The sequence below is a fragment of the Engystomops pustulosus genome, chromosome 4 (assembly GCF_040894005.1).
Source record: "Engystomops pustulosus chromosome 4, aEngPut4.maternal, whole genome shotgun sequence".
NCBI classification, from domain to species: Eukaryota; Metazoa; Chordata; class Amphibia; order Anura; family Leptodactylidae; genus Engystomops; species Engystomops pustulosus.
The window spans coordinates 215,948,385-215,973,916 of NC_092414.1; the positions used below are offsets into that span (position 1 = coordinate 215,948,385).

Here is a 25,532-nt window from a genome sequence, read left to right on the forward strand (position 1 = left end):
ATGTCTGGAATGTTCCTCAACGGAGAGATGAACTCTCTTGACCTGCATGTGTGGCTGGAGACTGAGGCGGCTTTTGAAAAACTGGTGCCAAGTGTGGCCGATGTGGAAGCCAGACTTGAGGTTGCTTGTGGCGCAATTCTCCATCACGTTCCGTGAATTGCAAGTCTATCTGGGTCTCATCCGGGTGAGACCACTCAGAGTAGTTGGCAGATCACGGGCAACCAGTGCGTCTTTCACCTGGGGAGACAGTCCTTGCTTGAAGTTAGCTGACAAGGCCGCATCATTCTAGGAAAACTCAGAGGCTAGAGTGCGAAACTTGACAGCATATTCGCCCACAGAAGAGTCTCCTTGGTGCAGGTTCAGCAGGGCCATTTCAGCTGAGGAGGTACCAGAGGTTTCATCAAATACAGTGCGATATTCAGCCAGAAAGGTGGTATGGGAAACCTTCACTGGGTCGCTCCTGTCCCACAGCAGAGTAGCCCAGGCCAGGGCCTTCCCGGATAGGAGGCTGAGGATGAATGCCACCTTGGAGCGTTCGGTGACAAAGTGAGGCCAAGCCGGATTAACCAGCGCCAATCAGTGGGGCGCTAGCCCCTTAAGTCTTGAAGAGCTGGCGTAAGCACGCCCTAGGAGCGGGTACGAGCATGGCCTAGTTGGACTGGAAGCAGGCTCGTGGACAGTCAAGTCCGGGGGTTGCTTTGCCACACAGAGAGGCACGGGTGTGCCAGCGATCCGCGACAAGGATCCCGGGTGCATCCGTGATTTCCATGCTTCATCTTTACCTTCAACTGTTGTCCCAGGTTGAAGGTACAGTGGAACAGTGTGAAAGACCCAAAATTCCAGGACTATGCTTTTGCATTGTAGCGAAGAAGCCTATAGTTTATGGCCAAGTGTTCATTCCCCCAGAGGAGGGAGCACCATAGGCAGTGGACGTCACTACACAGTTCTCTAGCACAGCTGGGATTCAGCATCTGCACCTAATGATCACAGATCAAACAACTACAATTACTCTACGGAGAATTCACAAGTTAACCCTTACTGGAAACAACACATCTCACTGGAGTCATCCACAAAGTACCCTATGGAGGAGACCTTCAGGAGACCGGGGGTTAATACATGCAGCTACTATATAAAGAGCAGAGAATCTCACATTGTACAGAGGACAACATTGATGAGAAGGTTAGTAGAGAGCATTATGGAGGTCTTGTTTAATGGGCAAAATATATTGATATACTTAATTCAGAAATGATGCTATTGTATCTAATAATTTCATACTTTACCTTTTGTTTTAACATTTTTACTGTTTATTTTATGCAACTTTACATGTCTCCTTTTTCAGGCTATACTACTTCACTCTGTGAACATTTTTTAAAGGTTTTTACAAGAGATAGATAGATAGATAATGTTTGGATGACCTGAAGCCCAGCCTAGTTCAATGTGCATGTGGACTCTCTTCTGCGTAGATAGAGAGATAGATAAAAGATTTTGCATGTTTTTCCGTTTTGGCTCCACATCCATTCTTTTGCATCCCCTTTTTTCAATTTTTTATGTTCACGAACTGAAGGTCTAACACTGGTTAGAAAACGCAACACCTGGTCCCCCGACCCTCCTCAGTAACCTATTACCATATAGACTTGTATTGCCGGCCACAATTCGCATGTTTGAAAAAAATAGGAGAGGTTCTAAAAAATATTTTCACTAAGGATCAGTGGAAAACATCCCAAATGTGAAAACACCCATAGAAAAGAATGACTCAGGAAAGGAGACAATCACTGAATTACAAATGTGAAAAACAATCCCAGTGTTAAAGAGCCGATAGATATATAACAATATACAAGGATAAGGAAAAGAGAGACAGACAGAGACAGACAGACAGAGATATAAATATATTATGTAGATAGATAACGATATACAAGGATAGGGGAAAGGAAGAAAGAGAGAAAGACAGACAGACAGACAGAGACAGACAGACAGAGATATAAATATATTATGTAGATAGATAACAATATACAAGGAGAGGGGAAAGGAAGAAAGAGATAGACAGACAGAGACAGACAGAGACAGACAGAGAAATAAATATATTATGTAGATAGATAACAATATACAAGGAGAGGGGAAAGGAAGAAAGAGATAGACAGACAGAGACAGACAGAGACATACAGAAATATAAATATAATAGGTAGATAGATAATGATATACAAGGATAGGGAAAAGGAAGAAAGAGAGAGAGACAGACAGAGACAGACAGACAGAGATATAAATCTATTATGTAGATGGATAATGATATACAAGGATAGAAAAAAGGAAGAAAGAGAGAGAGAGACAGATACAGTCAGACATAGATATAAATATAATATGTAAATGGATAATGATATACAAGGATAGGGGAAAGGAAGAAAGAGAGAGAGACAGACAGAGACAGACAGACAGACAGAGATATAAATATATTATGTAGATAGATAATGATATGCAAGGATAGGGGAAAGGAAGAAAGAGAGAGAGACAGACAGAGACAGACAGACAGACAGAGATATAAATATATTATGTAGATAGATAATGATATACAAGGATAGTGGAAAGGAAGAAAGAGAGAAAGACAGACAGAGACAGACAGAGATATAAATATATTATGTAGATAGAAAAAGAAATACCCCAGTCTGTAAGGAGCCGAAACGTTGCATTGGACATGCAGTAATAAAAGTACAACATTTTTTTTATATTTTGGGTGCTGCCATTTTCTTTTTGCATGTTGGTGAATGATCGAAGGCCCAATCTATCCCTTGTTTTTTCTGTTGTTTTTGCGCCTTTTCATACTGTTGCACTGTTTTTGCGCCAGTTTTTGCGCCAGTTTCAATCATCATTAGCAACCTGTTCATTTGTTATCCCCAGAAGCAGAGCTCAGCAAACACTGCAGACATTACTTGCAGCCTCTGTTTACAGTTCATGACCTTCTATTTACAAAACATTCTACGGAATCCTCAGCTCAGAGAAGGAGAGAAGAGAAGTTTGTAGGATTTTGCAGATAGTACAGAGAAGTGTCCCCCGTGTATCAGGATGACCACACTGGTGTCTGAGGAGGATACTGGACAGAATTACAGGGGTGCAGCAGGAGATCAGCACTGAAGGATCCCCTCCGGGAGAAGCCCCTGCTGAGGACATCACTGGGTGCAGGGTCACACACCTGGGTGCTGCTGTGGGGGTCATTCTCATGTTGGAGTGTGGGAGAGAGGCAGAGGAGCTTGTAGGAGGATCACATAAGTGACCGAATCTATATTGCGCCTAAAGTAAAGTGATTAATAATAATAAACCATTTATTTATATACCGCACACAGATTACGCAGCGCTGCACAGGGTTTGCCAAATCAGTCCCTGTCCCCATTGGGGCTCACAATCTACTCAACCGACTAGTATGTTTTGGAGTGTGGGAGGAAACCGGAGGACCTGAAGGAAACCCACACAAACACATAGAGAACATACAAACTCTTTGCAGATGTTGACTTGAACCCAGGTTCCCAGCGCTGTAAGCCAGTAATGCTAACCACTGAGCCACCGTGCTGCAAGGCTGTAATGCTAACCACTGAGCCACCCCCTGATTAATAAGAGTCAGAAACTCAACTCATCACAGATGGTTGCAGCTCGTGATAATTCTGGCGCAACAATGCACCAGAATTAAGGCACAACAGCGCAGAACAGTGATACATCCGGCCCCAAGTGTTTAGTCAGGGCTCTGGTCAAAACTACAGTCTGTAAGAGGCTCCTTTATCCCTGCACAATAATAACACGTTGTAGTTATACACAGTAGTAGGTAAGTATCTGTAATATGGGGCTGTAAGAGGATTTATAGGAGAGAGACAGATGATAGGGAGATAAATATGAAAAATGAGTTAGATTTATAGACACTGAAAGTAGATTATACATAGTTAGATGATAGATAATTATGAGAGAGATGGAAGATGATTGATTAATAGATAGATAGGTATAAAATATATACATAAATACATCCTTTTCCCACAAAAGTCCACATACAGGGGGCCCCTTTGGGACAGGGGGTCCAGGACAAATGCCCATTTTGCCACCCCCTAACGCCGGCCCCGATCCTTGTGCTGCTTCACTTTTAATTTTTTTTTTTACATAGATAGCCCACAAAGAACATCCAGATCAGCATCTACCCAATGAAGCGAGGGAGCCAGGCCATAAGAGAGGAGACTTATCTTTTCTCATAGTTTTTCAGCCAGTCTAGTTTTTATTTTGACTTTTTAAAATTTGTCTTAAAGGGGTTGGCATAGTAGTCATGAATATTAGATTAAGGTCAATTGCTCATGGACAATTAGAGATCACATGACCCTCCATCAGCGGCCATTTTATGGTCAGGAATCTCTGGCTGAGGAGGTAAAAGACAGGAGGCTTCACTTCACGTATCAAGAAAGCAGAACTATTAACCCCTTCTGGTCTAAGCCATTTTAGGGCTTTTGGACCAGTCCTGATTGCCCTGTGTCATTATAGGAGGTTATACATTTGTAACGGTTTAACATTTTTTAGATTTTCTTTTTCTCGTCACACATTGTACATCAAAGTAATAGAAACATTTTGATGATATATTATGTGTTTAGTTATAGCAGTAACTAAACTTGAGTAACTTTATAATTAACTTTATTTCCCAAATGTCTGTTTTATATCGGCTCGGGGTTTTTATGCATCCTCACTCTTTTTTAGGTTGAGAATTTTGGGTGCAATTTTTCTTATTTTTATGAAAATCACCAAAACCCTTAGGCACCTGCCCCATAAATTACCCCATTATAGATACTACACCCCTCAATGTGTGCAAAATCAACTTTAGAAGTTTGATGTTTCACTGGGGTTAAAACTAAATGGAGGTGTATTTTACAAGATGTAATTTTTTTTAGACAATATATTCATTTTGGTCAAAAATTAAACCGTCACAAAGTATTAAATGATGAAAAACTCCACAAAGTTTGATACCCAATTTCTCCCGAGTATGAGGTATGAAATTACATATGTGGTGGTGACTACTGTATGGGCGCACGACTGGGCATAGGACAGAAGGAGGGGTCATCCAGAGCAGATCTGCATTGTCACATTTTACAAAATGTTTATTTTTTTTTGTAATTTGGACATATGGGGGATTATTTTTTTCTGGATGAGATCCCCTTTTCAGGTAAATCATTTCCGGTGGGTTCAATGGGTAATAATCAGATTTTAGTAACTCTTCAAGGTGGCATATTTTTCCGCCCATTCACCGTAACATTAAAAATAATGTGTTATCTTTATTCTATGGGTCATCACGATTACGGAGATCCCCCCCCCCCCCATTTATATGACTTTTTTATGGTTAACTTGTTTTGCATAACATAGAACTCATTTTTTGAGAAGTTTGCTTGTTTTTGCATCAGCAAGTACTAATGGGCAGAACAGTTATATATTTTGGTTTACAGAGCTGTTTTAGAGCTTATTTTTTGTGGGACAAGCTGTACTTTTTCTTGGTATCATATCAGGGTATGTCACTTTGTGATCACTTTTTACCCTGTTTGTATGCGGTCAGATGTGTCCGACACTTCTAGAAATGAAAATAAACAGGTTCCAAGCAGCCAAACGAATGGTAAACATTTAAAAAACACATGCGTTTAAAATGGTCCAAGAATGCAACGTGTGGCAGCAACCTGACACACATTACAAAAAACATGAGGTACTGTGGCCACCCCCTTCAAGTGTCATTTCCTTGTGTGAATTAAGGCTTGTGCTTGTTACGCCAGTTTGTTTGGTGCTAGATAGACACATGTGCAACACCCCTGCAGATGCAGAGGGTTAGGTAGGAGTTGCAAAAGTGTCCCTCTCCATGTTAGAAGCTGTAACATGGAGGGCTTTGTAATTGCAGCTGTAGCCACTGCCTGGTAAGGCAAGAGTTAAAAATGTGAAATGCTGTTATCCAATGATATTCTTTATACCATTGTAAAGCAAGCTGGAAGCTGGTTGGAGGGTGCTTCCACCTGACCAGTATAAAAGTCCCTGGTGGGTGGGACCTTACGAGCAGAGTCAGAGACTCCATCTTGGAGCACATGTCAGTTCCAGTAAGCAGAGGAGAGAGCGGCACATGTTTGTGCTTCCACAGCCAGTGTCTTAATACTAGGAAGCAGAATTGTCAAGGCAAGCTGCCTGACACATTAGGGCAAGTCCGAAGACTTAAACCCCAGAGCGGAGGTCCCCAATCTGGTCTCAGCTCCACCTATACCAGCCCAGCCTGAATTTACTAAAAGGCTGAGAGCAACCTTCCTGCGGAAAAGCTATCTCCATCGACCTTCCAGCTTTCTGAATCTACTGCTACCGTTTGGCCGTTGCCTGCTGTTTAAAGTTTATAAGTTGATTTGCTCAACCTTGCTTCCGTTTATAAACAGATATGAGATATGTAAATAGATGAAAGACAGATTTGCCCGGGTACATGTCTCTGTCTTACGTTGTGGATATAAATCCATCATGTAGTATGGTGTCCTTATGGCAGTAATGATATCACTACAGCATATGTTGTCACTCATGGTATGTCCAGGTACCCACTCCATGATGCTCCCACTGCTGCACTGTCTGGTCTGGATCTTCATCCTCACCTCCCTCATCCCAACATCTTATAATGAAGACCAACAATGTGCACTGGAGGTTCTAGGACTGGAGGGGATTCACCAGCCTGGAGATATAGTCATCGGGGCTGTACTTCCGGTCCGCCTGGCAGATACTTTCCCTCAGCTTTCCTTTACTGAAACCCCCCCAAGAACATCCTGTACCACGTAAGTGAAGACTTATCCAATTGTGTGTTTGATCTAAGTTGAGGAATCAGGCGTAGTAGTTATGTCAAAAATGTACATCAGGGAGGCCATGATGTCAGAGTAGTAGATTATGATATGGGCGGTTTAGATTGCTGTCCAGGGCCAAAGGCTCCTAGGGGCACATGTCCATCCAAACCACCAACTATGTTTGCAGAAATGATAGAGGAACCCCAGCCCTGGACTCCTTAGAGTTGCCTGTTGGCCACCGACACGCATGTTTGAAGGAGCACTATAAAGAATCTCTGAAAATGCTCAAATATTCCCTAAATGGCCGAACTCAAAATCGAAAGAAAGGACCCTGAACATCTCAAAGGAAGCTGGTTCTGCTGCCAGAAGTGGAGCTATAAGTGGTGCTGATGTGGTAGTCACTACCAGGCCCTTGAAATATTAAAAACATTAGACTGGAGGATCATGAGATATAATGATTTATTAGAGGTAAATTGGGGCATGTCAATTTGTTATTAGAAGCAGGCATGGAGGTGTTAACTAGTGATAACAATGTGGGTGTTTTTCCATTTTGAAGGCCATTGTGGCTTCTCAGAACACAGACATGTCTATGCTCAGTAGAGACATTAGGAGGTAAGCTCTACTATGTCCACATTGACTAAGTCACTTTATGTCTTCTCAAGGCTCCACTTTGGTTACTTCCAACAGCTCCAAGCCCTCTTTTTTGCCATAGAAGAGATCAACAGAAATGAGAACATCTTACCCAACATAACCCTGGGATATCATTGGTACGATTCTTGTGGGGTCATGCCTGTGAACATGGCCGCCACGTTGCAAGTGTTATCAGGTGACAAGTTGGCCATCCCCAATTATCGATGTCTTCACAACGCTCCTCTAAGTGGATTCATAGGTTCCTCCTCGTCCACATTGTCCATAGCAGTTGGCCATCTCCTGGGGCTCTACAAATACCCACAGGTAAGGGCATGGGGCACGAAGGCCACCTAGATTTCTCTAGTTTTTGGATGACGGTTAATCCCATGATGGACAGGCTACAGCGTATAGTGCTAGGATTTATTACAGTTCATAGATTACACAACCCTAAAGATTTCAAGACCAGTGAACAAATTGGGCATTTACATGTAGGTTAAAGTGGTCTAGGCCATTTAATGCCCCCATCAATAATAGTGTGATACACACAAGAATTACTTCATTTTATTTGGGATTCAGCTCTGATAAGTTACCGTATATATAAGTAGAAGCGGAGGCACCGAATTTTGCCACAAAAAACTGGGAAAACTTATTGACCTGAATATAAGCCTAGGGTGGGAAATGCAGCAACTACTTTTTAATGAAATGTCCAGCCGCAGAGCCCCTTAATGTCCAGCAGCAGAGTCACCCCACCTCAACTTCTAGCAGCAGAGCCCCCCTCCAAAACTTTAAACCCAGTACTTACCTCCAGCACCCACTCCCGGCATCTCCTTTCTTCTCGTGGCTCATCTTCTCCAGCTTTCCAACATTTCGGACAGAGGCGTGTCTATACTCTCTGCTCACGTGTACACACCATAACGTAATCAGGCCGTGACATGCCACGTCATAGTGTGTGGGCAGAGAGCATAGATCTGCCTTTACCAGCACTGCCGGGGGAAGCCTGGGCGGAGGGGAAAAGACAAGCCGCGAGGAGAAGAAGACGCTGAGAGTGAGCACCAGAAGTAAATATAAGTAAATAAAAGGTTTTTTTTATAGACTCAAGTATAAGCCTAGTTGCTTTTTTTTTCAGAAAATTTTTAGTGCTAACAAACTCAGCTTATACTCGTGTATATATACTCACTGTTCCTCTGTGTTAACACATTGAGGTTTTCTGATGCAGTTTTATAGCAGGTGCGGATCCTAATGGGTGGATCCCCATGGAGATGCTGCTCCTCCCCTTATTTTTTGAGTAACTCCCGGTTTGGACATCAAAAACAGCTTTCTTTAAAAAAAAAAAAATTGTTATCTCCACATTCACATTTATCTGCCATATATTTATATTTCTCCAATTCCAATTTATGATTAAAAAAAATCTCCCACTTATAAGATAATTTCCTATAAATGCCGCCATTTTGTCCTTTAAAAACAAGATAGTTGGGCGTGCGCCACAATTCTGTTGGACTTACGAAATGAATGTGGTGCACCGGGCAAATACTCACTGGAATGCCCCTTTAGGTGCACAGTATTGCAAACCAATGCAAACACTTCATAAATGCATGCGCAGTCTACATCAGGACACTGGCACAGACTGCTTAATTAAAGGGGCCCAAAAATTTTAAATTTTTTAGAAAGAGGAACGTTGCAGAGATGAGGATGAAAGAAGGTTCTATCTCAATGACAATGACACTTCCTGTTTCCTTCCTCAGATCAGTTACTATTCCACCAGTTCTCTCCTGAGTGACCGCAGGAAGTTTCCGTCCTTCTTCAGGACTGTTCCCAGTGACATCTTCCAGTCTAAGGGACTCGCGAAGCTCGTGCTACACTTTAACTGGAGATGGGTCGGGCTCCTGGGAGTAGACAATGACTATGGACAGCAGGGAATTCAGCTCGTCAAACAAGAAATTATCAAGTCCGGGGCCTGTGTAGCCTTCACTGAGAGTATTCTGACCAGCAGACCGGACCGGAACGCGGTCCACATAGTAAAGGTGATGAAGGAGTCAACGGCAAGAGTAGTGATCATCTTCGCTACTGGACTCGACCTCATCCCCATCTTGACTGAAATGATGAGGGAGAACATCAAGGATAAGATATTTGTGGCTAGTGAAGGGTGGTCAGTGACTAGTCTACAAACCATGAGGAGTTTTTCACGTCTCTTATTCGGCACAATAGGCTTAGCTTTCTACAATGGGTTAATACCAGGATTTCAAAAATTCCTCAACAATATCCACCCAAACATGACTGTAGGAGGGGGCTTGGTAAGGACATTTTGGGAAGAAGCCTTCAACTGTTCCATGGACGGAAATTTGGAATCGCAAGGAAAGTTTTGCACAGGAGGAGAGAGACTGGACGCTATAAAGAACAGCTACAATGACGTCTCCAATCTAAGGGTTTCTTACAATATCTACACTGCAGTTCATGTTCTGGCCAAAGCAATGACAGATCTTAGAAAATGTCTATCAGGAGAAGGTCCATTTCATCAGGGCAGCTGTACACAAATCCAACATTTCTCTCCATGGCAGGTAAAAATGTTACAGTATACTCTTGTTCCTAGGGGGCAGTATTATAGTAGTTATATTCCTGTACATAGGGGGCAGTATTATAGTAGTTATATTCTTGTACATAGGGGGCAGTATTATAGTAGTTATATTCCTGTACATAGGGGGCAGTATTATAGTAGTTATATTCCTGTACATAGGGGGCAGTATTATAGTAGTTATATTCCTGTACATAGGGGGCAGTATTATAGTAGTTATATTCTTGTACATAGGGGGCAGTATTATAGTAGTTATATTCTTGTACATAGGGGGCAGTATTATAGTAGTTATATTCTTGTACATAGGGGGCAGTATTATAGTAGTTATATTCCTGTTCATAGGGGGGCAGTATTATAGTAGATATATTCTTGTACATAGGGGGCAGTATTATAGTAGTTATAGTCTTGTACATAGGGGAAAGTATTATAGTAGTTATATTCTTGTACATAGGGGGCAGTATTATAGTAGTTATATTCCTGTTCATAGGGGGCAGTATTATAGTAGATATATTCTTGTACATAGGGGGCAGGATTATAGTAGTTATAGTCTTGTACATAGGGGCAGTATTATAGTAGTTATATTCTTGTACATAGGGGGCAGTATTATAGTAGTTATATTCTTGTACATAGGGGGTAGTATTATAGAAGTTATATTCTTGTACATAGGGGGCAGTATTATAGTAGTTATATTCTTGTACATAGGGGTCAGTATTATAGTAGTTATATTCTTGTACATAGGGGGCAGTATTATAGTAGTTATATTCCTGTTCATAGGGGGGCAGTATTATAGTAGATATATTCTTGTACATAGGGGGCAGTATTATAGTAGTTATATTCTTGTACATAGGGGGCAGTATTATAGTAGTTATATTCCTGTTCATAGGGGGGCAGTATTATAGTAGATATATTCTTGTACATAGGGGGCAGTATTATAGTAGTTATAGTCTTGTACATAGGGGCAGCATTATAGTAGTTATAGTCTTGTACATAGGGGGCAGTATTATAGTAGTTATATTCTTGTACATAGGGGGCAGTATTATAGTAGTTATATTCTTGTACATAGGGGGCAGTATTATAGTAGTTATATTCCTGTTCATAGGGGGGCAGTATTATAGTAGATATATTCCTGTACATAGGGGGCAGTATTATAGTAGTTATAGTCTTGTACATAGGGGACAGTATTATAGTAGTTATATTCTTGTACATAGGGGGCAGTATTATAGTAGTTATATTCCTGTTCATAGGGGGGCAGTATTATAGTAGATATATTCTTGTACATAGGGGGCAGTATTATAGTAGTTATAGTCTTGTACATAGGGGCAGTATTATAGTAGTTATATTCTTGTACATAGGGGGCAGTATTATAGTAGTTATATTCTTGTACATAGGGGGCAGTATTATAGTAGTTATATTCTTGTACATAGGGGGCAGTATTATAGTAGCTATATTCCTGTACATAGGGGGCAGATTTATAGTAGATATATTCTTGTACATAGGGGGCAGTATTATAGTAGTTATATTCTTGTACATAAGGGGCAGTATTATAGTAGTTATATTCCTGTTCATAGGGGGGCAGTATTATAGTAGATATATTCTTGTACATAGGGGGCAGTATTATAGTAGTTATAGTCTTGTATATAGGGGCAGCATTATAGTAGTTATATTCTTGTACATAGGGGTCAGTATTCCAGTAGTTATATTCTTGTACATAGGGGTCAGTATTCTAGTAGTTATATTCTTGTACATAGGGGCAGTATTATAGTAGTTATATTCTTGTACATAGGGGGCAGTATTATAATAGTTATATTCCGGTACATAGGGGCAGTATTATAGTAGTTATATTCTTGTACATAGGGGGCAGTATTATAGTAGTTATATTCCTTTACATAGGGGGGCAGTATTATAGTAGTTATAGTCTTGTACATAGGGGGCAGTATTATAGTAGTTATATTCCTGTACATAGGGGGCAGTATTATAGCAGTTATATTCCTGTACATAGGGGGCAGTATTATAGTAGTTATATTCCTGTACAAAGGGGGCAGTATTATAGTAGTTATATTCTTGTACATAGGGGGCAGTATTATAGTAGTTATATTCTTGTACATAGGGGGCAGTATTATAGTAGTTATATTCTTGTACATAGGGGGCAGTATTATAGTAGTTGTATTCTTGTACATAGGGGGCAGTATTATAGTAGTTATATTCTTGTACATAGGGGGCAGTATTATAGTAGTTATATTCCTGTACATAGGGGGCAGTATTATAGTAGTTATATTACTGTACATAGGGGGCAGTATTATAGTAGTTATTTTCTTGTACATATGGGGCAGTATTATAGTAGTTATATTCTTGTACATAGGGAGCAGTATTATAGTAGTTATATTCTTGTACATAGGGGGCAGTATTATAGTAGTTATATTCTTGTACATAGGGGGCAGTATTATAGTAGTTATATTCTTGTACATAGGGGGCAGTATTATAGTAGTGCTATTCTTGTACATAGGGGGCAGTATTATAGTAGTTATATTCTTGTACATAGGGGGCAGTATTATAGTAGTTATATTCTTGTACATAGGGGGCAGTATTATAGTAGTTATATTCTTGTACATAGGGGGCAGTATTATAGTAGTGATATTCTTGTACATAGGGAGCAGTATTATAGTAGTTATATTCTTGTACATAGGGGGCAGTATTATAGTAGTTATATTCTTGTACATAGGGGGCAGTATTATAGTAGTTATATTCTTGAACATAGGGGGCAGTATTATAGTAGTTATATTCTTGTACATAGGGGGCAGTATTATAGTAGTAATATTCTTGTACATAGGGGGCAGTATTATAGTAGTTATATTCTTGTACATAGGGGGCAGTATTATAGTAGTTATATTCTTGTACATAGGGGGCAGTATTATAGTAGTGATATTCTTGTACATAGGGAGCAGTATTATAGTAGTTATATTATTGTACATAGGGGGCAGTATTATAGTAGTTATATTCTTGTACATATGGGGCAGTATTATAGTAGTTATATTCTTGTACATTGGAGGCAGTATTATAGTAGTTATATTCCTGTACATAGGAGGCAGTATTATAGTAGTTATATTCTTGTACATAGGGAGCAGTATTATAGCAGTTATATTCTTGTACATAGGGGGCAGTATTATAGTATTTATATTCTTGTACATAGGGAGCAGTATTATAGTAGTGATATTCTTGTACATAGGGGGAAGTATTATAGTAGTTATATTCCTGTACATAGGGGGCAGTATTATAGTAGTAATATTCTTGTACATAGGGGGCAGTATTATAGTAGTTATATTCTTGCACATAGGGGGCAGTATTATAGTAGTGATATTCTTGTACATAGGGGGCAGTATTATAGTAGTTATATTCTTGTACATAGGGGGCAGTAGTATAGTAGTTATATTCTTGTACATAGGGGGCAGTATTATAGTAGTTATATTCTTGTACATAGGGGGCAGTATTATAGTAGTGATATTCTTGTACATAGGGAGCAGTATTATAGTAGTTATATTCTTGTACATAGGGGGCAGTATTATAGTAGTTATATTCTTGTACATAGGGGGCAGTATTATAGCAGTTATATTCTTGTACATAGGGGGCAGTATTATAGTAGTTATATTCTTGTACATAGGGGGCAGTATTATAGTAGTAATATTCTTGTACATAGGGGGCAGTATTATAGTAGTTATATTCTTGTACATAGGGGGCAGTATTATAGTAGTTACATTCTTGTACATAGGGGGCAGTATTACAGTAGTGATATTCTTGTACATATGGAGCAGTATTATAGTAGTTATATTCTTGTACATAGGGGGCAGTATTATAGTTGTTATATTCTTGTACATATGGGGCAGTATCATAGTAGTTATATTCTTGTACATAGGAGGCAGTATTATAGTAGTTATATTCCTGTACATAGGGGGCAGTATTATAGTAGTTATATTCCTGTACATAGGGGGCAGTATTATAGTAGTTATATTCCTGTACATAGGGGGCAGTATTATAGTAGTTATATTCCTGTACATAGGGAGCAGTATTATAGTAGTTATATTCCTGTACATAGGAGGCAGTATTATAGTAGTTATATTCTTGTACATAGGGGGCAGTATTATAGTAGTTATATTCCTGTACATAGGAGGCAGTATTATAGTAGTTATATTCTTGTACATAGGGGGCAGTATTATAGTAGTTATATTCTTGTACATAGGGGGCAGTATTATATTAGTTATATTCTTGTACATAGGGGGCAGTATTATAGTAGTTATATTCTTGTACATAGGGGGCAGTATTATAGTAGTTATATTCTTGTACATAGGGGGCAGTATTATAGAAGTTATATTCCTGTACATAGGGGGCAGTATTATAGTAGTTATATTCTTGTACATAGGGGGCAGTATTATAGTAGTTATATTCCTGTACATAGGAGGCAGTATTATAGTAGTTATATTCTTGTACATAGGGGGCAGTATTATAGTAGTTATATTCTTGTACATAGGGGGCAGTATTATATTAGTTATATTCTTGTACATAGGGGGCAGTATTATAGTAGCTATATTCCTGTACATAGGAGGCAGTATTATAGTAGTTATATTCCTGTACATAGGGGGCAGTATTATAGTAGTTATATTCCTGTACATAGGGGGCAGTATTATAGTAGTTATATTCTTGTACATAGGAGGCAGGATTATAGTAGTTATATTCTTGTACATAGGGGGCAGTATTATAGTAGTTATATTCCTGTACATAGGGGGCAGTATTATAGTAGTTATATTCTCGTACATAGGGGGCAGTATTATAGTAGTTATATTCCTGTACATAGGGGGCAGTATTATAGCAGTTATATTCCTGTACATAGGGGGCAGTATTATAGTAGTTATATTCTTGTACATAGGGGGCAGTTTTATAGTAGTGATATTCCTGTACATAGGGGGCAGTATTATAGCAGTTATATTCCTGTACATAGGGGGCAGTATTATAGTAGTTATATTCTTGTACATAGGGGGCAGTATTATATTAGTTATATTCTTGTACATAGGGGGCAGTATTATAGTAGCTATATTCCTGTACATAGGAGGCAGTATTATAGTAGTTATATTCCTGTACATAGGGGGCAGTATTATAGTAGTTATATTCCTGTACATAGGGGGCAGTATTATAGTAGTTATATTCTTGTACATAGGAGGCAGGATTATAGTAGTTATATTCTTGTACATAGGGGGCAGTATTATAGTAGTTATATTCCTGTACATAGGGGGCAGTATTATAGTAGTTATATTCTCGTACATAGGGGGCAGTATTATAGTAGTTATATTCCTGTACATAGGGGGCAGTATTATAGCAGTTATATTCCTGTACATAGGGGGCAGTATTATAGTTGTTATATTCTTGTACATAGGGGGCAGTTTTATAGTAGTGATATTCCTGTACATAGGGGGCAGTATTATAGCAGTTATATTCCTGTACATAGGGGGCAGTATTATAGCAGTTATATTCCTGTACATAGGGGGCAGTATTATAGTAGTTATATTCTTGTACATAGGGGGCAGTATTATAGTAGTTATATTCCTGTACATAGGGGGCAGTATTATAGTAGTTATATTCCTGTACATAGGGGGCAGTATTATAGTAGTTATATTCTCGTACATAGGGGGCAGTATTATAGTAGTTATATTCCTGTACATAGGGGGCAGTATTATAGCAGTTATATTCCTGTACATAGGGGGCAGTATTATAGTTGTTATATTCTTGTACATAGGGGGCAGTTTTATAGTAGTGATATTCCTGTACATAGGGGGCAGTATTATAGCAGTTATATTCCTGTACATAGGGGGCAGTATTATAGCAGTTATATTCCTGTACATAGGGGGCAGTATTATAGTAGTTATATTCTTGTACATAGGGGGCAGTATTATAGTAGTTATATTCCTGTACATAGGGGGCAGTATTATAGCAGTTATATTCCTGTACATAGGGGGCAGTATTATAGTAGTTATATTTTTGTACATAGGGGGCAGTATTATAGTAGTTATATTCTTGTACATAGGGGGCAGTTTTATAGTAGTTATATTCTTGTACATATAGTTTTAATCTTGCAAATGGAGGGATGTATTAGAAATTATTTAACTACATAATTGTCTTCTCTCCATAGATACTGTATTATGTGAAGAAGGTGAGAGTCCCACTGAGTAATGAGATGGAACTTTACTTTGATGAGAATGGAGACCCACCTGCGGTTTATGATATTGTAAATTGGCAGCTTAGTGCAGACAACACCATACGTCATGTCAAGGTTGGCAGTTATGACACCACCACATCTTCAGGACAACGTTTTACCATCAATTCAAGTCTACTACTTTGGGCTACAGAAGACAACCAAGTACTATGAGTTATTGATGGATTCCTTCTTTAGTATTTCATTAAGAAATGCCTTAGAGTCTTCTTCATGTTCTCCCCTCTCTATTCTTGTTTTTGATTGATCTGATCTATTCTAATGTCCTTCTGTTGTAGATACCTACATCAGCTTGTACTGAAAGTTGTCCTCCAGGATTTAGGCAAGCATCCATTAGAGGACAACCTGCCTGCTGCTTCCAGTGTGTCCCCTGCCCACAAGGAGAAATCTCCAATCACACAGGTACTAAGGAAGGAACTTCATTCATATTCAAGGATATAGAATATTTCAATATCTAAAGAAACCAAGAAAGTAGATGCTAGAACTTTCCAGAAGTTCCAAACCTTTAGTAGACTACAATTGAGAAGATTTCACATGTTGGGGCAGATTTACTTACCCGGTCCATTCACGATCCAGCGGCGCGTTCTCTGCGGTGGATTCGGGTCCGGCCGGGATTCATTAAGGCAGTTCCTCCGACGTCCACCAGGTGGCGCTGCTGCGCCGAAGTCCGCTGAAATGCACTCAAGTTCACCCGCCTATTCCTAGTGAAGGTAAGTTCAAGCTCAGCGACACTTTTTTTTTTTTTTTAAATGCATCGGTTTTTCCGAATCCGTCGGGTTTTTGTTCAGCCACCACCCCGATTTCCGTCGTGTGCATGCCAGCGCCGATGCGCCACAATCCAATCACGTGCGCCAAAATCCCGGGGCAATTCAGGGGAAATCAGCGCAAATCGTAAATATTCGGGTAACACATCGGGAAAACGCGAATCGGGCCCTTAGTAAATGACCCCCATTGCATTTGATTGGCCAGGCCCTCTAGAATGCATGAGACAAACATGACCATAAATAATCCCAATCCATCCAGTTCTAAGAACATAAAATATGCAAATCACAAATTCACAATTCACAAAATCCTTTCATTTTCAGATTCTAATGACTGTCTGAAGTGCCCATGGAATCAATGGTCGAATCCAAAGAAGACCAGATGCCTTCAAAAACCCACAGACTTTCTTTCCTATGATGACCCCATGGGTGCCACCCTTACTGGTGCTTCAATCTTTTCCTCCTTCATTCCTACATTTATACTAAGGCTTTTTATCCGTTATAAATCAACCCCCATAGTAAAAGCCAACAATTACTTCCTGAGTTGTCTTCTCCTTGTTTTGCTTTCATCATGCTTCTTGAGCTCTTTAGTCTTCATCGGTTACCCCCATACAGAGAAATGTCTACTGCGTCAAGTTACTTTTGGACTGGTCTTCACCCTGTGTGTATCTTGCATTTTGGCTAAAACTATTATGGTGGTATTTGCCTTTATGGCCACTAGACCAGGTAGTAGTATGAGGAAATGGACCAACCCACAAGTGTCCTATGCAATTATTTTTACTTGTTCCTTGTTACAATTTATCTTATGTATCTCCTGGTTGTCCCTAGCGCCACCATACCAACAATACAACGTAGAAAACCAGCCAACATTGATCATTCTTGAATGTAACGAAGGATCACCCATTGCCTTCTGGACCATGTTGGGTTATCTCTTTCTTCTGGCCTTTATCAGTTTCATTGTTGCCTTCCTGGCTCGGAGACTTCCCGACAGCTTCAATGAAGCCCGGTTCATCACTTTTACCATGTTGGCCTTCCTCAGCGTCTGGATATCTTACATCCCAGCCTCTCTTAGTGCCCAGGGCAAGTACACAGTGGCTATGGAGATCTTTGCTATCTTGTCATCGAGTTGGGCTCTAGTAATCTGTATGTTTTTTCCAAAGTGTTTCATCATACTGTTCAGGCCTGATATGAACTCTAGAGAATATCTCATAAGGAAAGACAGAAAAAGATAATATATACAGTATATAAACCTTACAGGTACATAAAAACCTTAGAGAACCTTTCTATTAGCTCCGTAGGAGTAGCTTCCTTTCTGGTGGACTTGAACCTTCCATGTATTACTAAATTGCCATCATATGTGGAGGTCGAGGAGAGAATACATAGCAGTTGTAAATTATTAGAAGATTTTGGGACAGTACATGAATTGTATGAAGGCAAAGGTTGGAGAGTCATGGTCGGGCAAGGTGGTTGAACATTGCCGAGGGCCAGCATGCGCATACAGTTGAGGTTTAACAAGCTTTCCGGGAGAAGAACCAACAAGGAACCATGCAGAGCAATGCAAGGAACAGGCCACCGGTAGGACACCAAGACCAAAGGAAGAACGTGTCTACCTCTACTAGGCCAGAGGAACTTGTTTGGGTGTAGTCTTGTATTGCGATCCCTAAACTTTCTCCTGTTAAAGCAGCAACAAAGTCTCAACCCAACTGCTATGAGTCCTGTAGGGCTGGGGGGGGGGGCTCACTTTTTTATGTATATTAACATTCAATGCAGTACACATTTGGGGGTCATTTATCTTTATTTTTCTTCCTGATTTTCTGTCTTTTTTTAGACATTTTTTGGCGCATTGCAATTTTTGCGCCTTGTTGGGGACATTTTGACATTTGTTTATCATCAGTAAGACACATTTATCTACTATTCCAGATGTGCTAAATAATATTTATCATTTAAAATTGTCGAAACTTTGCAACTTTTTTGGGGGAAAAACTCTAGACAAAACGATACTTAAGGAAAACTTAGAAAATGGAAAAAAGTGACTTGAGACATTTGTGTGACATTTTTGAGACATTTGTAACAAATGTCTCAAAAAGAGATGTAGAAAAAAAATTATTTAACACAAGGAGAAAGTGAGATTGATAAATTACCAAAGAAGCAGACGGAAAAACAACCCAAAACTAGCCAAAAACACACAGAGATAAGATAAATGACCCCCATTTTATTGCTATTGATTATTGATTATTATGGAGATAATAGTAGGTTTCTATCTCACCCCAAGTGCTTTATTCTCATCATTACAGCTCAATACTTCTCTATAATGTACTATATAACCCTGTTCCTACTTGTGAGAGAGAGAGGAGAGACATAGGTTCTGCAGAGGCTTCTGGGGATAATACTAGGTTTCTATCTAACCCAAGTGCTTTATTCTTACCAGTGCAGCTCAGAACTTCTCTTTTATGCTGAATATTAGCTTTCTGATGCTTTAGAGAGTGTTGCAGAGAATCTACTCCAATACTTTCTGCATGCAGTGTATGGGAGACATCATTGCAGCTTGTCTCCTCCACCAGCTCTAAGACAACTAAGGGCTCATTCACACGAGCGTAATGGGGACCGATATGTGTCCGCACCATTTGCAGCCACATATGGGTCTCCATTGACGTCTTTGGCGCCCGGTCACTGTGCGGTGAGAACACGCTGTCTCGCTGCACGGTGACTGTGCACGGCTTAATATAGGACAGGTCCTATAGTTCGCCATGTTACGGCACCACCCACTTGCCTCTCTATGGAGAGAGCGGAGGTCTAAAAAGCACGTGGCTGTTTGTTCGCCCGTACGCACCTACATCGTGTGAATGTACCCTAAGATTTAAAGTCTACAGAAGTGAAAACTTCTACACATTGCACAATACAAATCATATAATGACCAAAATTACTGTATGGAAACAGGACTAGTGATCTAATGGACGCTCAGAAGCTATTGGCTATTGATCTCCCTGGAAAAAATAATGTACAATCATGGAACAATCCTTATTATCGTAGCCTGCGGCACTAACAGCCCTAAAATGTTATTATTTGATATCTGACATAAAATAATGGATAAATTGTTAATATTGATATCAATAAAATGATATTCTGCCATCAAAATCCATCATGATGAGCCAGAGATACTTCGTATATCCGGGCAACGTGACTGTGGTAATCTTCTTATAGTTGTTACCCATGGCCTCCATGTGACCTCCATCAGCTCAGGGCCGAGACAAGGCATTTTGGTGCCCCAGGCAGACAAGCAAAATTGTACCCCCTGTCCCAAAACATGGCTGATTTAGAGCCAATAATAACTAGAAAAATGAAATGCCCCCCTCCCCCTTTAAAGTGGCCACCTCTACATGGAGACATCTACAATAAGGCCTCCCAGCCGTGAATATAGCGTAAAAAACTGAAAAATATGTCCCTCCAGTGAAAATACCTGCGATGCTTACACCAAAAATATAAATCTGCAAAGATTGTAGCAAACACATAAATATATTCCAGCAATAAATATACCAAACACATAGATACAAATGACGCACATATACATATTTACCAGCAATGAATAAACAGTGCATAATAATATCTTGACCTTATAAATGTAGACCAAAAATGAATATACTACACACATCAATATATACCAGCATTGCATACACTACACACATCAATATATACCAGCATTGCATATACTACACACATCAATATATACCAGCATTGCATACACTACACACATCTATATATACCAGCATTACATGTCTGCAAAATTAAGAGAAAAGACTGCAACCTCTGTAGATCCTAAGAGGTAATATAGGTGGTGCACGCAGCCTGAGATCCTGGCGTGCAAGATCCAATGTCCATATAATAAGCAACATTTCGGTTCGCCATGAATCTTTGTTAAATCAAATGGAAACGTTGCTTATTTTGTGCTTGTGTGAATAAAGGTTTTTGCCTTCTTCACCTCACTGGATGCTGTGGCCTTGTCTATTTTTAGCATTACATGTCCTGCTCACCTGGGCTGCACTCGGGCACAGACATCACTTACTGATAGGCTGCAGTTGTCCCCTTCTATATCTGTCTTGGTCTCCTCCATCCCGCTCCTCATTGTTGCCAATCCTTCTCCATCAGGTAGAGAACGTCATGGAAGCTTCTTCAGGCCGTGATTTATCTCTGCAGAATTTGCTACCTGGGTGACTGTGGCCTCAGGAGAACATCTACACATTCCATCCCTAAAAAAAATCACAGTCAATATAATGTCCCCTAAATAAAAACTAAGTGCTCCACAATGTGCCCCCTGCATATACACATTATACACTGAGACCCCTCCAAATATTCTAATATATACTACTGTCGCACGCCAGCCCAGAGAGGACCCACTGGTTGTCAGCTGCGAACGGGGCTGTGTGCATCTGCACCCCCGCAGCGCTTCAGCACCTAACCATCTTTCCTTAAGGTAGGACATCCACCATTTGAGATCATTGCACATTTACTCCCGGTTTGGGAAATTCATATTGACATCTATTGTGGTTACAGATCAACCTCTTTCCTTATTAAGGGAATCTTCATAATTCCTGCACCATTCATTAGTGCAAGGTAAGAACATGTATTTACTGGATTACATTTTACCACCTACACTTTTTATAGCCATGCACATTTTAATATATGTCGGTTATACTGTTGTTTTTCATTAGGTTCGCCTTTAGGAAACCCTAACTATCCCCTGATGAGCCCAAAAGGGTGAAACAGGCCCTGTCGGGATTTGGTTGCACAAAAGCCCTTTGACATATTCTTTACTTTATCTATAAGACCATCTACTACAATTTTTGCATTTACCTGCATCTTGACTGGGACTATACCTATAGACTAGCTCCGATAACAGGGCCAGCTATCTAGGGTAAGGTTCCGGTCGGGACTGTGGCCATTTAGGGCCACAACCCCGAGGTTAGGTCATCAGGGTGTTCTAGACCTTGGATATAGGGCATTAACAGGGAGAGTGCAAACCATTCTGACCCTTGCCTCTAACGCCAACAGTCACATCACCCTGATTCTTTCTTTTCTCTGCACTCTGTATGTACATAAGGTGCCCGTAACCATCTTACTGATACTTTCTCGGCATCATAACGGATGAGCATCCAGAGACCAGAGTGTAGATATGGATCACTGACAGTACAAGATGTGTAGCCCACTAAGGTGAGCTTTCCATTTTATTTTTAGACTCATATACATCTTTGAACCTCACAAAGGGGGCCACCAGGTTCACACCTGTATTGTCTTTCTTTTTCAGATGGGTACCATGCGTTCACACAATTTACCTTGAAGCCATATTACTGTTTGTTTATTTTTAACCATTTCAGTAAAAGCAAAGTTTTAAATCACGATTTGTATTTTCCTTATATAGTTCATAGTGGTTCAGGCTTCTCTTACCTAGTACCATTTGTGTAATTACAATTTTTGTAAATAATATATACTACCATATAATGTCCCCCTCATTAATTCAGTAGCCCAAGCACATTCCCCCAGTATATATGTAGCCAAGCACAATCCCCCAGAATATAGGAAGCCCAAGCCCCCAGTGTATAACCCACCCATGCTCTGAGTATATAGCAAGAACATGACAACAGTATATAGCCAGCACATACCCCAAGTATTTATGTAGCCAAGCACACTCCCCCAGTATACAGTCAGCCAAAGCCCAGACAGTATATAGGCAGAGCATGCCCCATAGTATATGATTAGCCAACCCTATAGTATATAGCCAGCTAGCCCCATAGTATATAGCCAGCCCCATAATATAAAGCCAGCCCCATAGGATATAGCCAGCACATGCTCTCAGTAGACAGCCAGCCCTTGCCCCAGTATATAGCCAGCTAGGCCCCTGCTTCCAGTACATAGCCAGCAAGCCCCCTGCCTTCAGTATATAGCCTGCACGCCCCGTACCCCAGTAAATAGCCATCCCTATAGTATACAGCCAGCCAGCCCCCTACCTCCAGTATATAGCCATCCCCATAGTATAAATCCAGTCAGTCCCCAGTAGTATATAGCCAGCCAGCTCCATAGTATATAGCAAGCTGGCCCTCAGTAGTATATAGCAATCCCCCAGTAGTATATAGCCAGCCCCATGGTATTTAGCCAGCCCCCATAAGTATATAGCCAGCCCACAGTAGTATATAGCCATTCCCCAGTAGTATATAGCCACCATGCCCCCTGTCCAACGTATATAGCCAGTCACTGCCAGCTCCATAGTATATAGCCATCGCCCAGTAGTATATATTTAGCCCCCAGTAATATTTGGCCTGCCCCCAGTAGTGTACAGCCAGCCAGCCCCATATTATATAGCCAGCCTGCCACCTTTCTCCAGTATATACCCAGGCCCTGCAAAAAAATGTAAAATAAATGTCTGTGCTCCATGCAAACACCTGCTCTCTCCCATGTCACTGGCGTCCTCTGATTCTATGACCCAGGAGTTGCCCGTCCAGCAACCAGTAATATGTATATCTTAAGGATACACATATCACCGATCGCTATTGAGGGCCGGCATGGCTCCCCAGGGTGAAAAATAAGGGTGGTGCCCTAGGCGATCGCCTACCCTCACATACACCTCATGCAGGCCTTGCACTGAACCCAGAACACGACAACATGTTTGTAATTGGCCGATCTGAAGCATGTGATGCTCACTCAAGGTCCTATGGCCTCTCCCAATAATCCTCCTGTCATCTCTAGCTGTTCTATACTAATTCCCATGGTTACCATAAAGCTTGGCAAATGGAGGGTGGCAGCAGATCAGCACTGGAGGATCCCCTCCAGGAGAATGTGGGGGTCATTCTCATGCTGGGGTGCGGGAGAGAAGCAGAGAGGAGCTTGTAGGAGGATCACATGTAAGTGCCCCAATCTAACATTGCTCCTAAACTGCGCCTAAAGTAAAGTGATTAATAAGAGGCAGGAACTCAACTCATCACAGATGCGCCAGAATTAAGGCGGATCTATGAGTAAGTGCCCCTGGTTTATTATGATGAATTTTTATGGTAGATTTCCTTTAATAGTGTTTCTGCTCCTCAAAACGAATATAAATTAGACCCTGTCTCCTCTTCTTGACTTCTTTTCAAAGTGTCCCCGCTCTTCTTACCGACCAGTTCAATAGTGACCCCACATCTAAATATAAACCCCAAAAGTGTCTCTGTTCCTCTAAATGATCCCGCCCACTGGGGCAGATTTACTTACCCGGTCCTGTCGCAATCCCGCGTTGCGTTGTCTGACGAGGATTCGGGTCTGCCGCGATTCACTAACATCGTGCGCCCGAGTTCTTGTATCTGTCGCGTCTGCACCGAGGTCCGCCGGAGTTCACCTTCTTCTTCCTGGTGCATGTGAGTGCTTGATCTTGCGACACAATTCTTTCTTTATATTCCGTCGGGTTGTATGACGGCCACGCCACCGATTTCTGTCGCATGCAAGCCACAAGTCGATCGCATGCGCCAAAAACCTGGGGCAATTCGGCACAACACGGAAATATTCAGGAAACCCGACAAAAGTGCATCATTCAGACCCTTAGTAAATGTGCCCCACTGTCCGCCTCTGAATGATTCCCTCATTTGCCTGCTGATCTCCACCACATGACATTGACTTTGAACATACTCCACCACTCTGGTAAAATTCTTTCACATACAAAGATTTTTATAGGCCTTGCCTGATGTGAACCTATGGAGCTAAGGAACTATGTCTCTTGGTGGAAACAGTGTTGAGGGCATTGCGGCATTCAGTGGCCTCCTGAACCGGAACATTTAAGGGGGCTTAACAGGGACAGGAACAGTTGAGACATAGAAGGACCATACAAATACCATGAAGGAGAAGGTGATGAGTATTAAAAACGTACATATATATCTGTTGGGGATGCAACCCATTCAATTGGTTGGAACCATAGAAATACCATATTCACCCCTGATCACAGTAGGTGCAAACTTTGTGATCCTATTAAATTGTCGGTCCATAAATTTTCTTCTTTCCCAAATGATAAAGCCTAGATAGAGCCTATGAAAATACTTTATACCTTGTATTTTTCATCTTCTCTTTCTTGAAAATTTTCTTTGAATCAGAATCAAAATTTCCCATCTATATCTTCTAATTATTCCTGTAATTGTCGAGAAGCAACCTCCAGTCCCCGCAGAGAGCGACAATCACTGGAGCTCATTAGTGTTGTCTAGGAACCGCCATGGGCACCCTTTATAAACCAAGGATGCCAGGGATGGAGCGTTAGTGACATGATAAGGTGAGAGCGGAGCTTGGCTTCATGGGTCTGTCTCTTCGAGAGTTTTCTAAATGCAAGGAAGAAGATGTCTTCTTCACAGTCATGATTGTAGATAGCGTTGTGTTGAAATGATGGTTTCTGGATAGATCTCGAGTCCTATGACTATATATGGAGGACAGGGTTATATCTGACATGTATATCTGTAATATCAAGATATAAACAATTATAATAATCATTTCTCAATTGCTTTCATAGCTTGTGTTTG

At 40.7% G+C, this 25,532-nt stretch overlaps 1 protein-coding gene across 1 annotated transcript; it reads left to right on the plus strand.

The window, feature by feature from the left end:
* Positions 1–18,245, plus strand: LOC140128603 (extracellular calcium-sensing receptor-like). The gene is made up of 7 exons (XM_072150300.1): positions 1–120; positions 7,357–7,412; positions 7,463–7,754; positions 9,173–9,985; positions 16,172–16,399; positions 16,531–16,654; positions 17,338–18,245. The coding sequence occupies exons 1-7, from the start codon at positions 1–3 to the stop codon at positions 18,243–18,245; spliced, it is 2,541 nt and encodes an 846-aa protein (XP_072006401.1).
* Positions 18,246–25,532: the final 7,287 nt, after the last annotated feature.